Source organism: Onychostoma macrolepis, chromosome 20 (genome assembly GCF_012432095.1).
Source record: "Onychostoma macrolepis isolate SWU-2019 chromosome 20, ASM1243209v1, whole genome shotgun sequence".
Taxonomy (NCBI): domain Eukaryota; kingdom Metazoa; phylum Chordata; class Actinopteri; order Cypriniformes; family Cyprinidae; genus Onychostoma; species Onychostoma macrolepis.
This window is the reverse complement of record NC_081174.1, coordinates 32,382,759-32,404,384: the sequence shown is the minus strand read 5'-3', so window position 1 is coordinate 32,404,384 and position 21,626 is coordinate 32,382,759. Positions and strand designations below refer to the sequence as shown.

Here is a 21,626-nt window from a genome sequence, read left to right as displayed (position 1 = left end):
GAATACTATGAAATATGTTGCGTGCCTTATTCTGTGTAAGAAGCCACATCATCTCACAGAAGGATTTATTTCAAACACTCGACTGATGTTATGAAGTGAGTTTGGAGTAAAAACATGTTATTAAATGTGGGATTTTCACATGCTTTCAGCATTTACTACACAGAGCCGTGGTTCACTGAGAAGCAAACGATTTCTTCGATTTCATAATCGTGCAGGTGAAAGCAGGTGATAGAGATTTACTGCTGATTACAGAACCGGCTTTACTGACAAAATGCGCATGGAAATCGCATTTGATTTAATCGTGCAGCCCTAGCGCGGGCGGTTGGACGCAGTATGACAGGTTTGGTGGTGACTGAGTGTCGCCTGTGGCTGAATCTTACGGAGATCAGGGAGAAGGAGAAGGTTTTCCTTCTCGACGCCCCAGTCTCCAGCTCTGGCTTATTCGGCGACGCAGTTAATGCCGTCGTCGATACTTTTAGAGCTGCCAAAACGCATTCGGCTGCATTTAAACAGTTCATACCACAGCGTGCGCATCAGCCAGTCACTGCCTCGTCCTCCAGGGAGCGTCCAGCCCCCAGAAAGGAGCCAGTCAGCAGAGTGAGCGACCCGGTACACGATCTGGGGAGCCCATAGTTCGGATCGCTCCTGATATGCGTATCAGGAAGAGGAGGGCTTCCCACGCCTTGTTGAATTACGACAGACCTCTAAAGCGTATCTGTCCATCCCCGAGACGCTCTCCTCCACTGACTGCGCCATCCTTGCTGCTAGATGCGTCTCGAGGAGCGCAGGCCACTTCCCCTCTTCTGCGATCGTTGAAGGTAGGAGACACTTCAGGTTTTCTCCTCTTCTTCTTACTGCAGTGAACAGCGCAGACGAGGCTTCTGTCCTGCAACAGGAAGTCTCCTCTCTTCTGCTCAAATGGACAATAGAGGAAGTCCCCTCTTCAGACCAAAACCATGGCTTCTTCAGCCAGTACTTTCTAGTCCCAAAGAGGGATGGGGGCCTGTGTCCTGTTCTAGATCTACGCAGACTGAATTATTCCCTCTACAGAGGAAAATTCAGGATGCTGACGCTCAAGAGCATTCTTTCCAAGTCCAAGTCGGGGGCTGGTTTGTTACTGTCGACTTGAAGGATGTCTACTGCCACATTCAGGTCGTTCAGAGGCACAGGATGTTCCTCAGGTTTGCCTTCGGGGGAAAGGCTTACCAATACAAGGTTCTTCACTTCGGGCTAGCTCTGGCCCCAAGGATGTTCACCAAGTGTATGGATGCTGCTCTGGCCCTGCTGAGGCTCCAGGGGATCCGAATTCTCAACTACCTGGATGACTGGCTCGTTCTAGCCAGTTCCAGGGAGCAGGTGATTTATCACAGGGACTCTCTCCTTCTCCACCTTCGCGCGCTTGGCTTCCAGCTGAATGGCCAGAAGAGTGTGGTCACTCCAGCCCAGCAGACCATATTTTTGGGGTCTGTCTGGACTCGACCTCAATGCAGGCCCGTCTGGCTCCTGCTCGGGTCGAAAGCATCAAGTCGTGTTCGGCCCGCTTCAAGCTAGGTCGCCACGTGTCAGTGGGCCTATGTCGCAGGCTCCTAGGCCTCATGGCAGCGGCTTCCCCGGTTCTTCCCTTGGGGCTGCTCCATATGAGACCGTTTCTCTGGTGGATGAAGTCCCTGCGTATTCGTCCCTTCTGGCCGTCTCTCCGTCTACTAAGTAAATTGGAGTAGTCTGCTGTCGCCAGATGATTACGACGGATGCTTCCCTCTCAGGATGGGGTGCGGTCTTCGAGGGCAGGCCGGCTTGCGGTGTCTGGACGGGCAAGTACCTCACCTGGCACATAAACAGCCTGGAAATGAGAGCGGTTCATCTAGCTTTTGTTAACTTTCTTCCGTTCCTGGTGCACTCTCATGTTGTCAGGACGGACAATATATGGCGGTGGTGTCACACATCAATTGCCAGGAAGGCTCTCGGTCGCGTACCCTCGACAGGCATGCGCGCCAACTTCTCCTTTGGGCACAGGACAAATGTTTGTCTCTGAGAGTGGCACATGTCCCAGGGATCCTGAACCTAGCGGCGGACTTTTTGTCGAGACAGAAACTCAGGTCAGGGGAATGGATGCTGAACCGCCGGACGGTGGCTCAGATTTGGGAGCGATTCGGCGCGGCAGAGGTGGACCTCTTTGCGTCTCAGGAGTCGAACCAATGTCCCCTTCTCATCCTACCTCTCTGGGGATAGATGCGCTAGCGCACCCCTGGCCGGACATGAAACTATATGCTTTCCCTCCGGTCAAGTTTGGCACCCACGTCCAGAGATCTGGAAGTTGTGGGTATGGCCAATCAGAGGTTGCCCATAGCCTTTGATCTCTTGGATGGAGTCCGTGAGACCAGTAATAGTGCCAGGGCCCTTTCCACTAGAAGGCTCTATTCCTCCAAATGGAAGGTTTTTGAATCCTGCTGCTTGGCTTATGCTGTGGACCCAGTCAGCTGCCCAGTTGGTTCAGTGCTGGAGTTCCTAAGTTTTCGGCTGGAGTGACTGCTACCACCTTGAGGGTCTACATTGCGGCTATTTCTGCTCGAAGGGACTCGGATGATGTCCCGTTGGGAAGACATCATTTGGTCGCCTCCTTTATGCGTGGGGTTAAGTGCTTGAGGCCAGTTTGTCCTCCTAGTTTCCCTTCTTGGGACCTTTCTGTTGTCCTGAAGGGGCTGATGGAGCCTCCTTTTGAGCCTCTAGAGTCAGCTCCCGAGAGTATTCTGACGCTAAAGGTCACTCTTTTGCTGGCATCTAGGGCACTTGCAGGGTCTCTCTGTCAGCGAGTCCTGCATTGAGTTCGCTCCTGGGCTGGTCAAGGCATTCTTGAGACCCAGACCTGGTTATGTCCCCAAAGTTCTCTCTAAGTCTTTTCGTTCGCAGGTGGTGGTGTTGCAGGCTTTCTCTCCCTCCTGTTCAAGTGAGGACAGTAATCTTCATCTGCTCTGCCCTGTCAGGGCTCTGAAGGTGTATGTGGACCGTTCCAGTCAGTGGTGTAAGTCCCTACACTTGCTGGTGTGTTTTGGTGCAGGCCGAAGAGGGCTAGCCGCATCAAAGCACATGATTTCCCACTGGGTTTGGGAAGCTATTTCGATGGCCTATGAGGTGCGCGGTCTGCCTTCACCTCTAGACGTCAGGGCTCATTCCACCAGGGGGATGGCTTCCTCCCATGCTTTGTTTAGAGGGGATCCCCTGTAGGATATCTGGACTTACGTAACCCATGTTCTCTGAGTAGGGAATGAGACGCTGCGTCCGCTGCCAAGCTCCTCATGCTGTCGACCTGCTTCTTCGACAGGAAAATCTGGGGGTAAGATGGCACGTGCGCGGGTCTATGTCAATCACGTATGACATAGGGGCGGTATCTCGAGCCATGAGCCAATGAATTGGCGTGATTCTATACGGCGTCAGACAATCGTCACACCTGGAGGTATTCCCATTGCGTCAGCTACGCAGCGTCTCGTTCCCTATTCAGAGAACATGGATTATGTAAGTAACCCAAGACGTTTTTGTGGTTTGATGCTGTGTTTTTTCTGTGTTTTTGTGGGGTTTTTTGTGGTGGTTTTGTGTTTTTGTGGCGATTTTGTGGTTTGATGCATTTTTTTGTTGTTGTTTTTCTGTGTTTTTATGGTTTGTGTTTTTGTGGGGGGTTTTCGGTTTTGTGTTTTTTTGCGGTTTGATGTGGTGTTTTTGTGGCTTTTTGTGGTGATTTTGTGGTTTGATGCGTTTTTTTTTTTTTTGCAGTGGTTTTGTGTTTTTTGCTGTGTTTTGTGGTGGTTTTGTGGTTTAATGCGGTGGTTTTGTGTTTTTGTGGTTTGATGCGGTGGTTTTGTGGGTGGGTTAGTAGGTTGTGGTTAGTAGCGCTGACCCGTCCGTGACCCACGGGCTGAGTGTGTTGGAGCATGTCGTTCTCTCTGATGCTGTGAGGGTGAAATGGCTGTTTACCGCAGTGAGCGTTACTCTTCCTTTTATAGTCCTGGTGATTTATGGGCCGTTTCTTCAGCGCAGGAACAAAAGCGGGTCCCGCGGGGCGTCTCTCACGCTGCTGAGTGAGCAAAACCAATGCTTCAGTCTGTGCCGGTGTGTTTAAAACCCTGCTGTTGGGTTAAAAACCACGTTCAGCTTCTGTGTTTGGGGTCAGATTCACCCCATGCAGTCTGACAGAAATTAAGATTCATGTAGAAACAGCAAAGCTCTATTGTAGCTGGTCAGAGACTGAAAAATATCAAATGTGAGAAATGTAATAATTTTCTTGTTGTCTTAGGGTTCAATTTGACACAAAATTAGTTCAGACACAATACAAAATATCTCATGACACACAGGTGCAATAACAAGCAGCTAATAAAAATGATGCTATTTGGGCTCAGTAGTGTTTATTGCTGTTTGTACTTCTGTTATCTTTTTATCTAACCCTAATGAGAGTTAAATGTGTTTCTCACACTGATTTTCAGTGCTGTAATAGTCTAGGATTTGAGACACAAAAACAACCTTTGACAGAAGTTTTCTTAAGATTTTTTACCTGATTCTTTAGTGTTTTTCAAAGTGATTTTTGGCAAATTGCATGGAAACCAATGAGGGTTAATTTGACAAAAGTTGCAACTAAATTTGTACAGCCGTTCCAAAACACCTCTATGTCTCGAAACATTGCATACGCATTCATGACCCTGAATGAGAAATATTCACCAGATTTGTAGAAATAAGTTAACCAGTACATCAAGCATTTTCAAATTCTAGTTAAATTGAGCCCAAAATAACGATCTGAAGTGTTGCTGGTTTGTGTCTGATGTGAAGGGCTACGGAGGATCTGATGCATCCTCACGTCTGTCAGTGTGTTTGATGAAGATGTTTCTTTTTGTAATATTATTTTTATTACATTTTCTTGAAACACTTACAAGACTGACACATGTACATACCGTGTCTATGACAACACTTACAATGTACAAAAAAGAAAACGAAACAAACAAACACTAGGTGCTCATATTACATGAAAAGTGTGATAGCACAAACCAACATTAGGTTAATATAGTATGTACTTTGGAAGTTAGATTTAATAATCCATTGCAAACAGTAACAACCACAGCTGTAAGGGGTTAATATAATGCACATTCAGTTTTGATCCTCTCCTATTATATTGGTAATATCCCTACATTCAGTAAGGTTATCTTTTCCATGATACTGGAAGATATTTCTCTTAACCATCGAGTTATTGGAGGCCTTTCTGTCTTTTTCCAATAAATGGCAATGAGCCTTTTGGCATGTAAAACGCACGTCTATCAATACTTGATTATCCTTTTTAATATTACAGTTATCTGGATTCATGCCAAGAATAAAAAACCCCGGATCTATATATGTGTCCCTGCAGCACAGAAGCAGTCATAAGCAGCAGCTATATTTGTAGCAATAGCCAACAATACATTGTATGGGTCAAAATTATACATTTCTCTTTCATGCCAAAATCATTAGGATATTAAGTAAAGATCATGTTCCATGAAGATATTTAGTAAGTTTCCTACCGTAAATATATCAAAACTTCATGTTTGATTAGTAATATGCATTGCTAAGAACTTCATTTGAACAACTTTAAAGGTGATTTTCTCAATATTTAGATTTTTTTGCTCCCTCAGATTCCAGATTTACAAATATTGTCCGATCCTAACAAACCATACATCAATGGAAAGATTATTTATTCAGCTTTCAGATGATGCATGGCGTCAGTGATTCGCACACAACTGATTCTCAGCGACGCCATGCTCGGCGGTCTTGAGGTGTAAAAACAACAGAAGAAAATGACTGTGCAAATGTAGTTTTAGGCTGTGTGTTGGTTTGGATTGTGTGAATGACAGGCGCTTCTCTTCTCCTGCAGCGTATAAATGCATCACGGACCAGCGGGAGCAGCTGGAGCAGACGCTGCCGCTGGTGTTGGGTCTCATCCTGGGTCTCATCATCGTCATCACCATCTCCGTTTATCACTTCCACCTCAAACTGAGCGCCGTGCAGCAGCCGCAGCTTCCTCGCGACCGCTCGCTCTACAAGAACATGTGAAGACTCTCTATGCACACGCCATGCGTCCAGACGTCTCAATGCACCTCACTAGAACTCCTCTTTTATTTCTGGGTTCTGTGTCAAATGTATGGAAGCCCGTTTCCACCATAGAATGAAATGTTTTTTTTTTAAAAAGGTAGTTGCGACTTTTTTTCAGAATTGCAAGATAAAAACTCATAAAAAAGCCAGAATTGTGAGATAAACAGTCGTAATTACCTTTTATATCTTTTATTCCATAGCTGGAAAACAGAATTGCGAGACGTAAACTTAGAATTCTGAGGACAAAAAGGAGTTAATATCTTGCAATTTTGACTTTTTTCCTCAGAATTATGAATTTATATCGCACAATTCTATGTTTATATCTCAGAATTGCAAGAAACAAAGCCCGAATTGTGAGTTAAGAAGTTGATATTACCTTTATTTTTGTCATTTCTGTGGTTTTCATACGGATGTCTTGTCTAGATGTTAAATGTCAGCGCTGCTCTCATCACGTGTCGTTTACCACACGATTGTCTATCGCTGTAAAAATAGAGATATTTAAATTGCTTGAAGGATATAAATAAAGTACAAATATTTATTGATGATAATTTCATGATTATTGCTTATTTTGTGATTACTGAATATTTTCTGATTTGCTAAATGAGACAAACTGTACTGTCCCTGTGTTCTTCTGTTTACTCTCTCGTGGATGTGAGGAGCTTTAGAAGATCTTTGCTGTTTGAGGTTTTTCTTTTCCAGCTGAAAAAGGGAAACTGAAGGTTTAGATCCATCAGAATCAAACATGACTCGGAGATGAATGGAAAATCAATAAGAAGCGGCAGTAACATCACTGGCATTAAAGATTTCCACAAATGAGCTGCGATCCTCACAGATCGATGTCTGGAGTCTCGGGCGCCGAGGGCTTTATTGATCCACGTCACCGGCGCTCAATTAAAAACACCGCTTCTGCTGGCCAGTGATTTATGCTGCCGTTCTTCAGGATTTCTTAAAGTTCTGCTGTTTGTGTGCGTATTCATCAGTTTCTGCTCACGCTGCAGCTCAGATCTCATTCCAGCATGTTCATATTCAAATGTGGTGCGTTAATAAACTTTCATTTTTTGTCAAACTGTTTCTTTGGTATCATGTCATGCTTTCTAAAGAAATAGAAGCATATTTACTGTAACTTTGAATTTAGTGACAAATTTGATTCAGCGAAGCTCAACAAATTTCTGCTTTGGTATTTTTCTTACAAAGTTAGGAATAAGTTTATTAATAGAATGTGTTCTTAATCTGTTATTCTAGAAGAATTCCAAAAAAAGAGTTTGTTTCAAATAAACAAAAGCATAATGACATGAATGTCTCATTCTCCGAGGAGCGAACGATCCGAGAACAAAAGACGCAGAAATGAAGCCAGACGTCAGATCGAGTTCACGGGAGGTCAGCGTGTGTTTAATCAGCCTTTTGGGGTCTCAAAAGAAAACTGTAACGGTATCACAGAGATAAGATTATGTTACACTATTATCATTTATTTTGAATTATATTTGAGTTATTAGTTGTCTTTTTTTTTCATTATAATGTTAAAGTTTTTGTAATTTTGTTTTGTGTTTCCATGTAGTTTTCATGATTTTTTGAGTTAGTTTTAGTTTTGGTTAAGTATATTAACCCTGGCCACATGTAAAAAACACACCATACCACTGAACACATACCTCTAAACTAAAGATTAATAGCAGTCTGAATAATTCTGAACTGTAAACACAGTTTTTGTTTCTTTTCCTTCACGTCACATTAATCAAATGGTTTCCAGCAAGTACATTTGCATATAATGTTTATTGTCATTAAATGAACATCTCACACCTGTAATGTTAGAAAAGCTGCTTAGTTGTATTATTAATATTTGTAAACGCTGAATTAGTTTTTGCTTAAGAATATTTTTCTATCCAGCCACTGAAAGCGGTTTAAATCCTCCTCCGACGCCTTGATTACAGTCACAGCTGCCAGCTCTCGCCAGACAAATAAGCAACCGCAGCTTACAAAACAAGCACAATATTTTTTGGGGTGATTTATTATCATCAATATTATTTATTATCAATTATTTATTACCAATAAGCCTGCAACATATTACACTGAAACCACTCTTTTATCTGAAACGCAAAAACAGAAGCTATTTTACAAAAATTTGCAAACTGCAACAAAAGTGGGAACAAAACTGGTCTCCAGTCACCTGAGAGCAGAACAGAGTTGGAGAGATGGAGAAAAACACACGAGCTGCAAAGGGGAGCTGGAACATAGTCATTCTATGGAAAGTCCATTTTTCTGTCCCTAGCCTTAGAAACATTACACTTGAAAAACACTTGGTTACAATTTTTTTTTTTTTTATATATATTTTAAAATGAAACAATGGAACAATATTTGAACAATTACACCTTCTTGAGCCATAAATGTGGCAATATTTGTTTTTAATTAATTCTAAAGAATTCCAAGCACCACAAAACTGCTCGTCCCCGCAGCCGTGTACAGCGGGAAAGTGCTTTATTCTGAGGTCAAAAACAGGTTTTCTACCATTTAAAATTAAATAATGTATACATAACTATCAAATAAATGACATTAAAAAAACTAAATGTGAAAATATATAAAATATTATATTAAATTATAATATATATATTATATTAAAAAAGAAAATATTATATAATATTATTAAAAAGATTATAAAAAAAGATTTTAAAAAATCATTAAGCTGTCATTCAAGTGTATTCATGGTCTAAATTTAAATGTTAAAAAAAGAAATAGATTTTAAGACATCTTGCCATACCAGGCTATTCGAACCAGATGTATTTACTCAGTATTAGGATATGACTACTTGTTTTTTATTACAGCCCGTGATAATTAATACATTACAAAAACATTTTAAAAATTAGGCTAAAAGAAAGTCATCCCACTCCTCTGCGTCTGCTTCTGTCATCGCTTGGATTACAGCGTCGCGCTTCTTTTCTCCAACGAGGGGCGGAACATTTGGCAAAATACGCTACAGCGCTTATATTAGTGCACTGGTTGGCTATTAACTGCGAGCAGACAGAGTGTCAATCAATGCACTGGAGAATACGGCCAACATAAATAAAGAAACGAAGTAGCTTGTCAGATTTCCCCAACAAGCAACCAGATTCTTTTAAATAAACCCAAAAAACCACAACCAGGGATTTTTTCCCGCAACTTGACAAAAAAAAGAAGCCCAAAGTCGCGTGGACTTGGCAACTGTGCTGTCAGTGTGCTATATAGTCATGGCTGACGTCATTCACAGTGCATCATGGGATTGTAGTTCATTCACTCATTTCATCACGAACATTCCTGTGGAGAAAGAAGCAGAAATCCTTCCAGAAAAACATAAGAGTCTGAATGAAGCAAAGGAGGACACGTGCGTTTGTGTTTTTTTATTGAAAGCAGCTCTTAGTGACACACATGCAGGATCACCGTACAAAAGCGACGCGACAGCGGATCTGAAGAGTCCTACAGAAACACGCATTTCCAGATCACAGTGAGCCATGAGACACGGGTGAGACGCCACGAGAAAACACGCGAGGATTGTGCAGAATATTGCTAGAGATCGCGCGTGAGAATGAGCGTGAAAAGGCCACACTACTGAAAACCAGAACGAAACCAGCGTAGAAAACTCTGGCGCGACCTACAAACGTAGAATAAATAAATATATTCGGATTCATCTGTCTGCAACAGCCATCTTCAAAAAAATGAAATATAAACAGTAGGAAAGTTTATTATTATTGTTATTGTTATTTTGCAGAAACTCTCAGGTTCTAGGTAATACTGCCCATTTCACCATGGTAACATCACAACAAAAATACTGCCGTTTATCAAAACTGTACAAGTAAAACTTACAATTGCTCTAAAATACATCTTCGTAGTTAGCGTGAGAAGACGAGAGAGAGACGTCGGTCTGAGCGGAGCGGAGCGGCTCGAAGCGCTCAGCGGTGGCGGTAGTGGCGCATCAGCGGAACGATGCAGGACGGCGGCCCCGACAGCTTCAGGAACGAGTGCTGCAGCAGCTCCGGCGCCGAGGCCCGCTGAGACGGCTCCCGCACCAGCATCAGGTCCAGGAACGCCCGCAGCACCGACGACACCTGCACCCAAACACACCACACGTCACCGAACACAGAGCCCACGCAACACACGCTGCGGAAATACATCGATGCGTCGCGAATCCAGAAATGATTCGGAGATTCTGCATCAATTTATCGTCGCAGCTCTTCACGTCACATGATCAATATACAGCGACTCATTTATAAAATGTTGCGCAGAAACCATTCTAAATTTAATCTTACGATCATCTCTCAAATATGCGTGTGATTCGTAGAATGAACGTACGAACAGAAAACACACGTACGCTTCTCTTTCAGATGTGAAATCTATTAATCGCAAATGATCTTGAATCGCGCGCAAGTGAATGGTTTTAGCTCTCTGGCTTGTAAACGACTCATAATTAATGTCATTAACATGTAAAAGATCACCAGTCATCAATTAATTTAGAACAGCGAGCTGCAAGAACAGCTTACATCTCCAAAAACCTGAAGTACTCGAACAAGAAAAAGTGCGTACTTTCGTAAAGACTGTCACTTGCTTCGTTATTGAATGAATTAGAAGATTCAAACGAATCGAATGAGTCAATGATTCAATGACTCATTCGTAAAGACTATATCTGATCAAACGCACATTATTATTATTCTTTAGCTTGGGTTGAACAAATCATTTTTGCTTGGATGGAACAGCAGCTAATTACGTCTCTATTTGTTTCTCTGTGTCTGCCGCGGGACGAATTACAGAAGATTCAGTCTGGATCCTGACCTGAGACGACCGAACACCTGAGAACAGATGATGCCGACCCCTCAGACAACATACAGAATTAACAAATTTTGCCATAAGTTAAATATATTAAGTTTCTACAATATATAAATATATTGTAGAAACTTGATTTCCTGTAAAACTGCTTTGCAACGATTTGTATCGTAAAAAGCATTATACAAATAAACTTGAATTTAAACTGAATTGAATTAAAGACTGTCACTTGCGTTAGTTTAGTTTCTGTTTAATGAGGACGTTGGGTTTGGGTGTTTGAGTAATAAATGAGTTTCAGGGCATCGCTGTCAATCAGAGCTGATCATGTGACCGCGGCTCCGGCCAATAGAGACGCGGCTGCTCACCTTGTGAGACTCCTTGAGTCGCGGGGGCAGGTTGTCTCGTATCCGTCTCATGGCCTGCAGCGGCGGCTCGTTGAAGTACGGCGGCTCTCCGTCCACCATCTCGATCACCATGATGCCGAGAGACCAGATGTCCACCTGCGGACACACCACAGCAGATCAGCGCTGACCGTTACCCATCATGCAGCACACGGGTCACCGTCGCTAACCGTACCTCAGTGCCGTAGGGCAGTCTGGAGATGACCTCCGGAGCCATCCAGTACGGCGTTCCCACCAGAGACTTCCTCTTGGGAACCTCTTTAGACACTTGAGCACAGAAGCCGAAATCCGAGAGCTTGATCTGAGCACAGAAACACCAGAGCGTCACGTACAGCACAACGCAAAGCTGATTAGCCGCTAATCGCCCCTTCATTTGTCATGTTCTCCCAGCTAATTACAAGGTGGGAGACACGATTTAATTACTTGGAACTAGTGAAGTTGCTAATTACCCCGATCACTTTTCTGCCCTCGCAATAAACACACTTGTGTGTGTAACTACAGATGATGATACAGTAAACCACACAACACTGTCGTGTGCTGAATATTCATCATAACCATTAAACACAACACAATTATATCTTAGAAAATATTTATATTTTATTTATATGATATAATTTAAAGTAAATGTAATTATTTTATATAAATCATAATATAAATGTACAATTTTTAAAATATAATTGAACTTATTAAATTAAATAATTCAATTTGATAGATACAATATAAATAGCTTACTTTATTTATTTATTTTTTCTAATTACGAATATATATATATATATATATATATATATATATATATATATATATATATATATATATATATATATATGTATATATGTATGTATATATAAAATTACATTATGCCCGGTTTCACAGACAGGGTTTAAGCCTAGTCCCCGACTAAAATCTAAATCCGAGGTGTTTCAGCTGAAAGAAACTTGCACAGAGTGATCTTAAAACATATCAGTGCCTTTGTTTTGTCTCAAGATGAACACCAGTAATGTTTTTTCTAAGGCACATTTATAAAAATTACTTAAATGTCCTAATTGAACTATGGCCTAATCCAGACTTAGTCTAATCCCAGTCTGTGAAACCTATATTATTTGTATTGAATTAGATTAAATTATGTATAATTTTATTTAAGTTAATTGTATGATTTATGTGTATATATATATATATATATATTAGTGCTGGGCAATGATTAATTGCGATAATAAATCGATTAATCCAAAATAAAAGTTTTGTGTACATAATATATGTGTGTGTACTGTGCATATTTATTATGTTTATATAAATAAACACACTTACATGTATATATTTAAGAAAATTGTTATGTTTATATATTAAATATATTTATATAAATAATATGAATATAAATATATGCATGTTAATACATGTACATATTTTCTAAATATAATATATAAAATATACAAAAACTTTTATTTTGGATGCGATTAATCACGATGAATCGTTGCCCAGCACTAATATATATATATATATATATAATGTGTGAGGTGACGCACCCGTCCGTCGCTGGTGAGCAGGATGGAGTCGCTCTTGATGTCTCGGTGTATGACGCCCTGTGTGTGCAGGTAAGACAGCGCCTTCAGCACCGACAGACAGACGGTGGCGATCTGCTCCTCATTCATCCTGTCAACAAAACATCTGGCAATCATCAAATCTCCCAAATCAGAGGAGACCTGCTTCTCACAAGCTCCTGAGACAAGCACAGTTGCTAGGGTGTTCTGGGGGGTTGTTAAGGTGTTGCTATGCAGTTGCTAGGGTGTTCTGGGTGGTCTCATCAAGCAGCACTAATGATTGAGTTCTGAGTGAAACTCTCACTATGTGAATATAAATCAATGTCAAGTCAGGTCAGCTTTATACAGCGCTTTTAACAATACAGATTGTGTCAAAGCAGCTTTACAGTATTAAACAGGAAAATAGTGTGTCAATAATGCACAAAAAATGATCATTTCAGCTGCTCTAATCCAGAAGCATCTATTATCACAGATCTAGCTTCTACAATGGCACTAACACACACTCACTATAACACACACACACACACAGAAGAGGTAACGTGTCATTAGCAGCGCGTCTCAAACACGCAGCAGAACAAAGGCAGAAGCAGAAAGGCTCGTGGAGAGTCGTGACTCCATCAGCGGAGCGTGAGCATGAGTGAGTGTGTGTGTGTGTGTGTGTGTGTGTGTGTGAGGCCCAGCTGTCCGCCGCGCTCTCATCTGTCTCGCCTGCGGCTGCGGCTGCGGCTTCACTGGAGGGGAACACGCTGCCATGTGTTTGTGCCTCCCGCTCCTCCTCAACACTAATGCGCCGTAATGCGCAAACGGGACGTGTTTGCAATCGCTCTGACGAACGACGCCTCACAAGGAGATCCATGAAGGACACTTCTGTCTCCAAAACCACATTCACCACTTCATTCTTCACATACAGTGACGTACAGAATCCTGCAGTCACATGCAAACCTGCTCAGACAGACTTACAGCAAACATAAATGAGTAAAAAAACTAATGAAAATAAGAAATAGTAACACTTTTCAATAAAGTTTACATTAACATGAACTAACAATGAAAAATACTTCTAAAGCAATTTTAATATTAGTTAATTTCAACATTTCAAAAGTTGTTTCTGTTAACATTATTTAATGGACCTGAGCTGACAATTCACAGTTGCATTTTTATTAAATAATTTAAAAAAGATTAATAAATACTATAACAAATGCACTGCTTGTTGTTAATGCTAGTTAATGCATTACTAATGGGACCTTATTGTAAAGTCTTACCTAAATAAAAATGAAAAATAAGTAATAATAACAATAATAATAATAATAAACAAAATAACAATAGGTAGGATTATTTAAAAAAAAAAACAGCTAATAAGATGCAGTAAGAGCCCCTTTTCCACGGGACAGTAATATAAAAGACATTAACATTAAATAAATGGCTTACTCTAATAAATAAACAACATACACACAAGTAGTTCATCCATCATGTGTTGTAGTTTATCAGTGTGGCTGTATCTGTATATAAACGTGTGTTTAAACACTCATCCAATCACAGCTCTCACTCTCAGCTATCAGTTTAATAAGTGAATTCACAAGTTCATAAGCACACACTGATCAGCCTCAAACACCTCCAGATTCTGCATTAATACAAGCAGCTCTGTGTGCCGCTAATCTATCAGGAGCCTCATTACAATCTGCTGTTAATTGAAAACACGGCGCTCTTTGAACAGCCCACACGCAGGAACACGCTCTGGCACAGATCAGCGTTTGCTCTGGCAGGCACCCAGAGACACCAACATCAGACCACAGCACACGAGAAACAAACAGCAGTACTGAAGAACACTGATCCTGTGCACTCAGACCATCTCCACCTGACTCCACCCGACTCCACCTGACTCCATCCGACTTCATCCGACTCCACCCAACACCATCTGATTCCAACCAACTCCACCTGACTCCATGCGACTCCATCTGACACCAACTGACTCCAACTGACTCCATCCGACTCCACCTGACTCCAGCCGACTCCACCTGACTCCAGCCGACTCAATCGGACTCCAACCAACTCCACCTGACTCCATCCGACTCTATCTGATTCCAACCAACTCCACCTGACTCCATGCGACTCCACCTGACTCCATCCGACTCCATCCGACTCCATCCGACTCCATCAGACTCCATCCGACTCCATCCGACTCCATCCGACTCCATCCGACTCCACCTGACTCCAACCAACTCCATCTGACTTCATCCGACTCAATCTGATTCCAACCAACTCCACCTGACTCCATGCGACTCCATCTGACTTCATGCGATTCCATCTGACTCCAACCAACTCCACCTGACTCCATCCGACTCAATCTGATTCCAACCAACTCCACCTGACTCCATGCGACTCCACCTGACTCCATGCGATTCCATCTGACTCCAACCAACTCCACCTGACTCCATCCGACTCAATCTGATTCTAACCAACTCCACCTGACTCCATGCGACTCCATCTGACTTCATGCGACTCCAACCGACTCCAACTGACTCCATCCGACTTCACCCAACTCCATCTATCTCCACCCGTATCCATCTGATTCAAACCAACACCATCTGACTCCACCCGTCTCCATCTGAATCCAACAGACTCCACCCGACACCTTCTGTCTCCAACCGACTCCACCTGACTCCATCGGTCTCCACCCGTCTCCATCTGATTCCAACCGACTCAATCCGACTCCACCCGTCTCCATCTGATCCCAACTGACTCCACCTGACTCCATCTGACTCCAACCGACTCCAACCGACTCCATCTGACTCCATCTGACTCCAACTGACTCCATCCGACTCCAACTGACTCCAACTGACTCCATCCGACTCCACCTGACTCCATCGGTCTCCACCCATCTCCATCTGATTCCAACAGACTCTATCTGATTCCAACCGACTCAATCCGACTCCACCCGTCTCCATCTGATTCCAACTGACTCCACCTGACTCCATCTGACTCAATCTGACTCCAACCGACTCCATCTGACTCCAACCGACTCCAACTGACTCCATCCGACTCCAACTGACTCCATCCGACTCCAACTGACTCCATCCTGACTCCACCTGACTCCATCGGTCTCCACCCGTCTCCATCTGATTCCAACAGACTCTATCTGACTCCAGCCGACTCAATCGGACTCCAACCAACTCCACCTGACTCCATCCGACTCAATCTGATTCTAACCAACTCCACCTGACTCCATGCGACTCCATCTGACTTCATGCGACTCCAACCGACTCCAACTGACTCCATCCGACTTCACCCAACTCCATCTATCTCCACCCGTATCCATCTGATTCAAACCAACACCATCTGACTCCACCCGTCTCCATCTGACTCCAACCGACTCCACCTGACTCCATCGGTCTCCACCCGTCTCCATCTGATTCCAACAGACTCTATCTGATTCCAACCGACTCAATCTGACTCCACCCGTCTCCATCTGATTCCAACCGACTCCACCTGACTCCATCTGACTCGATCTGACACCATCTGTCTTCACCCGACTCCATCTGACTAATGGTTGATGTGATGTGATCAGATACAGTCGCTAGTTCTTCCTCAGACTGAATGGGTCTGGATCTGGATAATCCTGGTGACTGATTTAAACTGGTGAACACTGTTAACTCAGACAGATTCATTTTCAGACTAACCCTTAAACTTGCTTCAGTTACTTGCCAAGGCAACATTTCTAATTTTTGTTTAACTTAAGTTGAAGTACTAAAATAAAAACTAAAATTGAAAAATATAAAGACTGAAAATATAAAAATAAAAGATACTTCAAAGTATGAATAAAAACCATAGCAGTATATAAACAATAGTAAAATAACACTGGTTCAGATGTAAAGAAACAAACTGTAAATCTCATTTTAATGTCCGAGTTTGTGTTTAGGTACCATCTCACCATTTATTAATAGGAATGTGGTCAAAACATCTAGAATGCGAACCCTGTTTGACCTCCTCACCTCCTCCTGTCTTTCCCTTGTTCTCTTCTATTAATGTCTGCATTATTGTTACTCTTACATCTTGTCTCTCTAAATAATTTTGTAATGTAATTGCTCCTGATTGTACTCCGGATTAGTATTTGAATGTAAGTCTGTGTCAAATGTGGCACACTTTGATGAGGAGGATTTAAACATGAAATATTTTATGAATACATTCAATACTCAAAAGATGAAATTAAACAAAAAACAATGAAATTAGTCAAAATGATTCTAGTTAAACCTTAGATGGAACTGGCTGTGAGCATCACGTGATCCATCTGCTGATTCAGACCCGTGTCACTCAGAATGCTGCGTAAGACGGGATCTGTCTCCGTAGACATGAGTGTCTCTGTTAGCGCCTCAAACAGGACAGAAATAAAGCGCATCAGAAACAGAAGCTGCTCTTCCTCTCTGCGGTGGGATGGAAGCGTGTCGTGCCGACGGGTCACGCGTGTCTCTGAAAGCGTGCAATTACAGTCCAACACCGCGCAACACCGAACTGACGAACAACGCCAATTACTGTAATTATGCAGACGCTTCCAGAGCAGAGGCAGCGTTTAAAACAAACTCCACCACAAACTTTCACAATAATAATTCATCACCGGACTATTGTCTCCAGCAGATAACGCTGCCCTCAAACCGCTGCATAAATCAGCTGCAGAAGTGTAATATCACTCTCGGTTTCATATTTGATCAAAGCTGATTGTGAAACACGTTAAACATGTTAACTATTAATGAGACCGAAACATCTCGTGATCTAGGTATTTCTGACACAAACTCAATAATGAGGACTAGTGTATAATCTCACGTCACCATTTTCTCTTTCACTTGGATCTTGGCGTACTTTGAATCAAAAGATCAGATGGATGAATCGCTGTGAAATCAGCTAGTTCAGACTCTGATTCTGATTGGACAGTCGGCTCTTACCTGGTGTGAGTGACGATGTCAGTCAAGGCTCCGCCCTCTAGGAACTCCATCACTACCCAGAGTTCATCACTGACCAGATAACTGTTGTACATGTCCACCACGTTCTCGTGATGGTAGTCTCTCATGATGACCACCTGCAAGCAGATGAACAGGAAAACATCTAGACGTCTCAAAGACCAGTGTCTGACCATCTCTGGTTCATCATGAATGAGGGCTGAAAATCAATCGAAATAAAACAGCAGTTATTACCATGCGAAGCCTGCGAATTGAGTATATATACCGTGTGTTTCAGAGTAAAGCGGCTAGAATACTTACAAATTGTAGTCCAAACAGATCACATGATGAAAACTGCAGTTAGTAACGTAATCTGGGTTACTCGTGTATTCTGACTACTTTTTAGATTACTTTTCATCTAACTTGTTTTAAACCTACCATTAAATGTACCATATTGATATAAAAAAGCAAAGAGAATGAAAATGTATTCCATTTTTTGATATCAACATCTTTTGATTGATTAAACCATAAATCAGCAGAGAAAAGGAGAATTAGGGAGAATCAATAAATTATGAATAATTTACTGTCATTGTGTGAATAATATGTTATCGTGTAATCCATAAGAAGTAACTGTAATCTGATTATGAGCATTATAAAATGTAATATACTCTAATTACGAGTATATGATTGTATAATGAATCCAGATTACATGTAATCAGTTACTACCCCCAGCTCTGATAACGAATATTGCAGTTAATAAAATAATCTGGATTACACATATTGTGTAATGTAGTCTGACTACTTTTTGATTACTTTTGACCAAACTCGTTGATCACAACAACAACAAAAACAAAAAGGAAAAAAAACTATATTCTATTCTTTGTTGTCAACATCATGAAATGCATTAAACATTACATTAGGGTTTCCCAAACTGTATATAAGTGGTAGGTTCATTTAGAAAGAAAAAAAATTAATTGGGCTGAATCAATACATTTTGAATAATTTACCGCCATTGTGTGAATAATATGTCATCATGTAATCCATAAAAGTAACTGTAATCTGATTATGAGCATTTTGAAATGTAATATTTTTGGAATCTGATTAGGTAATCCAGATTACATGTGCGTCGATTTACACACGAGCAGCTCGCGATGCAGTGTTTTCAGTGTCTCGGAGCGACTCGACTCGGTCTCTGCATCTGCTGTGAGTCTGTGTCCAATATAATGAGGATTATACATTATATAACACACATCAAACCATCTTCCCAAACTTTAATGAGATGCGCATATTAACAAAAGAGAAACGTCCTGTGGGTTTCTGCCAAAATAAAAGCTTAATAAAAACAAAGAAATTCAGACAACTATAAATATAAATATTGTATATATTTTTACAGTTGGGCTGTAAAAATAAAATAATCATAATACTATTTATCTTAAAACCTTTTTTATTTTACAGAGAAATATTACACTAGTAATAATTCATATTTTGTTTAATATTTTCATAATAATTAGAAGAATCATGATAGAATTACTTTAAAAAATAATTATTATTTTATAGGCACATTGATAATACAGTAAAACCAAAAATTATTCAGACACCTTCAACATTTCTCACATTATATCACGGTTTATTCACTATAGTTTAGAAAATGGTAATAAAATATGAGAAGAGCTCTAAACTGTGTCGGAACAAATTCATCGTGATAACGTCAGATAACTTTGACAGAAAGGTATGTAATGAATTCGGCTGAATAGCTGTCAGCTGTTAAATTTAAGAACACAATTATATAATACCAATTTAGCTCAACTAATTACCAAACAATGCTTCATTTAGTTCAGTCTGCGGTGGAAAAGATCACATTAGCAATTAAAGAAAAACACTGAAGCAAAACATGATCAGGTCAAAGTCTCTGAATAATTTTTGAAAAAATCTGCATGAAGAATTTTTGGGTTTAATATGTCACAGTTTACTTTATTTTGCTACCCTCACTTACATAAATGAATTATAGTAAAAAATAAAATGACATCTGCTGTGTGAATCATTTTAGGTTTGACTATAATCACAAAGGTTTCGGCCTATACGCAGCTCTACAAACCTGGAGCTGTTTCACCGTTTCGTTCACCAGGACACTGGCGCTCTCACCTCGTTGAACAGAAGTTCCCGCCGCTGCTGTTTTCTCAGGTCCATCTTCTTCACGGCCACCTGTTTGCCGCTGTGCTTCTCGGTGGCGATGCACACGATGCCCGTGGATCCCTCGCCGATCTTCAGGAAGTTGTCCAGATACTCGCGCGGGTCGCCTGGGTTCACCACCAGCTGCAGCGCCGCCCGGAACTGCTCGTGCGAAACCCTGCAGGGCGGCTGCTCGGAGGACGAGCCCCAGCTGGGCGGCGGATAGGCCCCGGGGCCCGGGGTGAAGGGTGAGGAGGGCTGCGAGTGCGCCCCCTGCGGGGTGTAGGGAGGGCTGGGCTGCGGCGGCCGGTACTGGAAGGCCGGAGGGTACTGGAGACCGGCCGGGTAACCGGGTTTGCCGTGGCTCTGAGGTAGTTTGAGGGGAACGCGCTGATACGTCTCGGGCCCCGGCCCCTGTGGGCTCCCGTCACGGGCCCCGCGCTCGTACTCGCCCTGTTCCGTCCAAACACAAAACATCATGCGCCTCATTAGGGTTGAGTATCGTTTGAATTTGATCAATTACGATTCCCAGTTTCGATTCTAATGTGGTTAGTAAGTCAAACATTTAGATATCAAACATACTTATTCTGTGTCTCTTTTTGCAAAACATTTAGTTGCAGCTGAATACCACGAACAAAAATCAGCCGGCTGCAGACAAACTGGAGTCGATTACGAGCTGTTTGTGTGCAAAATAGAGCTGACGATTCTGGATAAATTTTGACTTTTTAAAATTTGTAGTTCTCTTACAATTCTGAAGAAGAAATATTAAACTGCACTACAAAAAATAATTCTCTTTTGTATTTTTTGTCTTGTTTTCTAGTATAAATATCTAAACATTCTTGAATCAAGATGCATTTACTTGACAATTTATTTCTTGAGGCAAGAAAAATAATATTGTTTAGCCTTTGAATTAAGATTATTTTTCTTTCCTCAGTGGCAGATATTTGTGTTTGTTTTAAATAAAAACTAACACAATTTTGATAATTTTTTTTAGAAAACAAGTCTTAATATCTTAAATAATTTTACTTGTCAAGTAAACGCATCTTTATTCAAGAATGTTTAGATATTTATATTAGAAAACAAGACACAAATACTAAGCGAGAAAATAATTTTTTGCAGTGTGAACAAAATCTCATGGAATTTCTGAATGTTATGATTCAGTGACTCACTCAAGATTGACTCGTTTCATTACTGGATGAATCAGTGTTTTTGACTGAATCTCTTGAATGAATGATTCAAAGACAAATACATTTTTAACCTTTTCGCCAACTAAAAAAAAAAGATGCACATGAATTGATAGGTGGAATAAAAACTTAAATTTTACGAGAAGTATCCGATTCCTGACTTTAAGTATCTGATTCTGAAATTGGAATTGATTTTTGATTTCCAACCTTAGGGCTCATTTATAAAATGTTGCGCAGAAACCATCCTAAATTACGATCATCTCTCAAATATGCGTGTGATTCGTAGAATGAACGTACGAACAGAAAACACACGTACGCTTCTCTTTCAGATGTGAAATCTATGAATCGCAAATGATCTTGAACTCACGCGAAACTGAATGGTTTTAGCTCTCTGGCTTGTAAACGACTCATAATTAATGTCATTAACATGTAAAAGATCACCAGTCACCATCATTTAGAACAGCGAGCTGCAAGAACAGCTTACATCTCCAAAAACCTGAAGTACTCGAGCAAGAAAAAGTGTGTCCG

The 21,626-nt window shown here is 41.3% G+C and overlaps 2 protein-coding genes across 5 annotated transcripts in view; one reads left to right on the top strand and one right to left on the bottom strand.

Moving 5' to 3' along the window:
- lamp5 (lysosomal associated membrane protein family member 5) overlaps positions 1-7,173 on the top strand; it is a 12,111-nt gene extending 4,938 nt beyond the window's left edge. Inside the window, exon 6 of the mRNA XM_058755089.1 lies at positions 5,885-7,173. Within this exon, the coding sequence (XP_058611072.1) occupies positions 5,885-6,063 (179 nt within the window). The 3' untranslated portion in view covers positions 6,064-7,173. The remainder of the gene's footprint in view (positions 1-5,884) is intronic.
- Positions 7,174-9,422: 2,249 nt separating this feature from the next.
- The window catches only part of pak5 (p21 protein (Cdc42/Rac)-activated kinase 5), a 58,656-nt gene continuing 46,452 nt past the window's right edge, over positions 9,423-21,626 (bottom strand). For 3 of the 4 annotated variants that reach the window (XM_058755084.1, XM_058755085.1, XM_058755087.1), the window contains 6 exons: positions 19,888-20,367; positions 17,752-17,885; positions 12,806-12,932; positions 11,461-11,586; positions 11,250-11,384; positions 9,423-10,172 (listed from right to left, as the gene is read on the bottom strand). In XM_058755084.1, coding sequence (XP_058611067.1) covers positions 10,017-10,172; positions 11,250-11,384; positions 11,461-11,586; positions 12,806-12,932; positions 17,752-17,885; positions 19,888-20,367 — 1,158 coding nt within the window. In that variant the 3' untranslated portion in view covers positions 9,423-10,016. The remainder of the gene's footprint in view (positions 10,173-11,249; positions 11,385-11,460; positions 11,587-12,805; positions 12,933-17,751; positions 17,886-19,887; positions 20,368-21,626) is intronic. The other variant, XM_058755086.1, reaches the window with a different exon arrangement.